The sequence below is a fragment of the Acyrthosiphon pisum genome, unplaced genomic scaffold (assembly GCF_005508785.2).
Source record: "Acyrthosiphon pisum isolate AL4f unplaced genomic scaffold, pea_aphid_22Mar2018_4r6ur Scaffold_21501;HRSCAF=24132, whole genome shotgun sequence".
Lineage (NCBI taxonomy): Eukaryota > Metazoa > Arthropoda > Insecta > Hemiptera > Aphididae > Acyrthosiphon > Acyrthosiphon pisum.
In genome coordinates this window covers 43,523-46,978 of record NW_021770976.1, presented here as the reverse complement: position 1 = coordinate 46,978, position 3,456 = coordinate 43,523, and the positions used below count along the sequence as shown (strand labels likewise).

The window sequence follows — 3,456 nt, the reverse complement described above, 5'->3', positions numbered from 1 at the left end:
AAATACATTTTGAATTATAATTAATAATTGTTATTTTTTGTTGAAATAATATTAAAAGTTATCAACATTTAAACATGATAATGTGAGTAAAAAAAAAATATTCCGTGTATATTTTATGATTTTTATAGTATATAAAATATTATAAAAACAGTAAAAATGTAGTTAAATTAGTTAAAATTTATTTTTGAGGCTGCAAATTATTGCAAATATTTTTAAAAACTTAGTACTTAGTACTTAGTATGCAAAATATTGATACCGGTTTGGAGTCGATCGAATGAATTGGTAGGGCTGACAAATTTTGCAAAAAAATTCGCCAAAATTCCAATTTCGATTTGCAAATTGTAAAAACAGATTTGCAATTATTTGCAATTAATTTGCTAAATATTGGCGGTGGTTTGGAACGGATCGGACAAAATGGGGGGGCTGACCAAATTTGCAAAAAAATTCGCCAAAATTCCAATTTCGATTTGCAAATTGTAAAAACAGATTTGCAATTATTTGCAATTAATTTGCTAAATATTGGCGGTGGTTTGGAACGGATCGGACAAAGTGGGGGGGCTGCATGAAGTTAGCCCCCCCAAATCATTTTTTTAGTTTGCGAGCGTGCATTAAATTTGCAAATTCTAAAAACCGATTTGCAATTATTTGCAATTAATTTGCTAAATATTGGTACTGGTTTGAAGTGAATCCGCCAAAGTGGGGGGGGGCTAACTTCATGGTCATGAGGAAAATATGGTGTCTGTTATGAAACTGTTAGTCGAAAAAATGTAGTTCCTTAATGTTAACAGATATATATATGTATATATATCTGTATTATTATTATTTTGTTTGCTTCAGTTTAATTATTTTATTTTCTTAAATGCATTTATTATGTTACTATTGTGTAAATATTTAGTTATATGTTATATTGTTATTACATATAACATATGTTATATTATGTTATTAATATGTTATTTTAAAAAATTTTGTTGTGGTAAATAAGTGCCTATCTTGATTTGTTGTTAATACAGAAAATTGAACAAAATTAAATGGCATTTCAGTATTTGTTAGAAATTCATTAAAAGTAACTTATGTTCATAGAGAATTTATAATAATTAACTTAGCATTCATGTTGAGTTCAACCAATTTTTTTTAATTTTTATACAAAAGTATTTAAACAAAAAAAATGAAACAGAAACATGATACATTTAAATTATTGATCACCATCGACATAATTAGGGAACCAGTTTGCCATTAACTGTTTTTGTATTCTCATTGCAACCACCCTTGGCCCTCTTCTATCTTCAATTTCATTATTTTCGTTTATTCTATTATTTCTTCCAACTGGTTCTTGTTCAATACAATCTTCGAAAGGCTGAATAGGAAGACGATAATGAATACGCATGTTATGTATAATTGCGCATGCATTTACAATTTTTCCCAGCAGTTTCAGGCGCATACATCAAAACACGTTGATATGAGAGACATCTCCACATACTTTTGAATACACCGAAAAATCTTTCCACAATATTCCTTGCTTTGCAGTGTTTTTTTGTATATTGATACTGTCGTGTCCCTTCTGGATAACGTGTTAGTGGTGTTAAAAGCCAAGGCTCAAGAGGATAACCAGCATCACCTTGAAATAATCATGAACACTTTTAAAACTCATATAATTCAATAGTTAGTGTTATTAATTATTTAATATTATTAGTACCAATTAACTACGTGTATCTTTCACCCCTATTGTAATGAAATTCCATAGCCCTTCGTATAGGAGAAACACTCCATATGTAAGAATCATTTCTTGCACCTGGGAATCTGGCGTTAATATTTAAAATGTTTGACTCTGGATCAACTACCTAAAATTAAAATTTCAAAATTTATTTGTGTTTCACAATTAATATTATTCTATATATACCGCTTGAACATTAAGAGAATGGTTCCCATGATGATTCACGTATGCTTCTTCATGATTCTTTGGGGCAAGAATATTTATATGTGTGCAGTCAACAGCACCAATAGCACCTTCAAACGCTTGTGGGGCATTTGAAAACTTTTCTCGAGCCTTGTCCCTTTCAATTGCTGTCATTGGAAAACGAACCCAACGCCTCAACAGTTTTGTATTTATAGCATCTGTTACACTGTGAATGCACCTGCTGACTGAGGGCTGACTCACGTTCACCACAAAATTATCTCCCGTTGCTCGCTGATAACCACCTTTTGCGTAGAAATTTATAACTACTAATACCTAAATGAAACAAAACAATTTTTAAACATTTTAAATATACCTATTGTAGTAACATTTAAACAGTGGTGGTGCTAGGGGTTTCCACACCCCCTAAAGATTTTTTTGGCATAAGACAATTTTTTCAAAATTGTTATAGAAGAAAACTTTAAGGCAAGGCCTCAATCACCGAGAGTTAATATTTGAAATCAATGAAGTGATTGATGAATTAGTTATAGTAAAAAAGAAAACTTGATTTTATTATGTACCTACATATGGATCATTTAATAATCTTTTCACCCCTTTAAACATAAGTAGAAAATACGCCACTGCACTTAAATACATTTTGTACACATTATGATTGAATCGAAAAAGTATTATATTATACTGCATTACAATGTAAGAAATTTATATTTATCCAAAAATATAGTTACTTGAATTTCCTCTGGAAGTCCTGTACTGCGTTCTCGTTGAAGTTGGTCACGAATTTCATTAGTTAAGTCCATAGCTAATTCTGGACTAACTCGAAACATATTCAAAAACTCATTTCTTGGAAGATCATAAGGATCTTGCGAATCTCTTAAAATTCTTCTCTCTATACGCCTTTCCAATATATGTACCCTTTCCTCCAATGCCAACAAATCCCAACCAAGATAAAATAAAGCCATATTACTATTACCTATTAGCTTACAGTAAAAAATTACGAGACACAAGTTAAAAAGTTTTTATTAAATAATTAATATCATGTTTAAACAAAATTAAATATATGAGAACGATTCGATAATGCTAACGGCCATTCCTAATCACCCGATACGATATCGAATACTTTCGCTATCATTTCGATACTTTAACGATAAAATTCGTTACAAAACTGTTACAGAATCACTATATTGATAATTTTTCGATAGTAATCGTTTCGTTAGCTTAACGAACCGAAAGTTGTCGATAACAGGTCTTATCGACTTACAGAATCGCGCAACTGATGGTTTTTACTCCCATACAATTGGTCCAACAATGGTGTGGTCAAGCTTGGCTTTTCGTTGAATACCCTTTTGATACTTTGCACAACTTGTTTAGATCACAGCGTCAGATACCGATAATATTCGGTTCTGTCCATCATAGCAAACTCTACTATAAGAAATGGATCTGGGAACTAGAATAAAAATACATTATTCATAACATTATAATTATTTAAATTCTTTATATATATATATATATTATTATTATTATTTTTTTTTTCCTGTTTGTTTTTT

At 30.3% G+C, this 3,456-nt stretch overlaps 1 protein-coding gene across 1 annotated transcript; it reads right to left on the bottom strand.

The window, feature by feature from the left end:
* Nucleotides 1–1,192: 1,192 nt before the first annotated feature.
* LOC100165026 (putative nuclease HARBI1) lies at nucleotides 1,193–2,871 on the bottom strand. Its single transcript, XM_029492432.1, has 5 exons — nucleotides 2,638–2,871; nucleotides 1,898–2,227; nucleotides 1,718–1,838; nucleotides 1,412–1,615; nucleotides 1,193–1,344 (listed from the first exon to the last, which is right to left on the bottom strand). The coding sequence occupies exons 1-5, from the start codon at nucleotides 2,869–2,871 to the stop codon at nucleotides 1,193–1,195; spliced, it is 1,041 nt and encodes a 346-aa protein (XP_029348292.1).
* Nucleotides 2,872–3,456: the final 585 nt, after the last annotated feature.

What these genes read in the sequence shown, in the direction of transcription:
- LOC100165026 (XM_029492432.1), bottom strand. Translation starts at nt 2,871, where the DNA reads ATGGCTTTATTTTATCTTGGTTGGGATTTGTTGGCATTGGAGGAAAGG. An exon ending in ATTCTCTTAATGTTCAAGCG is followed by an intron (nt 1,839 to 1,897) that starts GTATATATAGAA and finishes TTTTAATTTTAG; the next exon opens with GTAGTTGATCCAGAGTCAAA. An exon ending in TGAAACTGCTGGGAAAAATT is followed by an intron (nt 1,345 to 1,411) that starts GTAAATGCATGC and finishes AGCCTTTCGAAG; the next exon opens with ATTGTATTGAACAAGAACCA.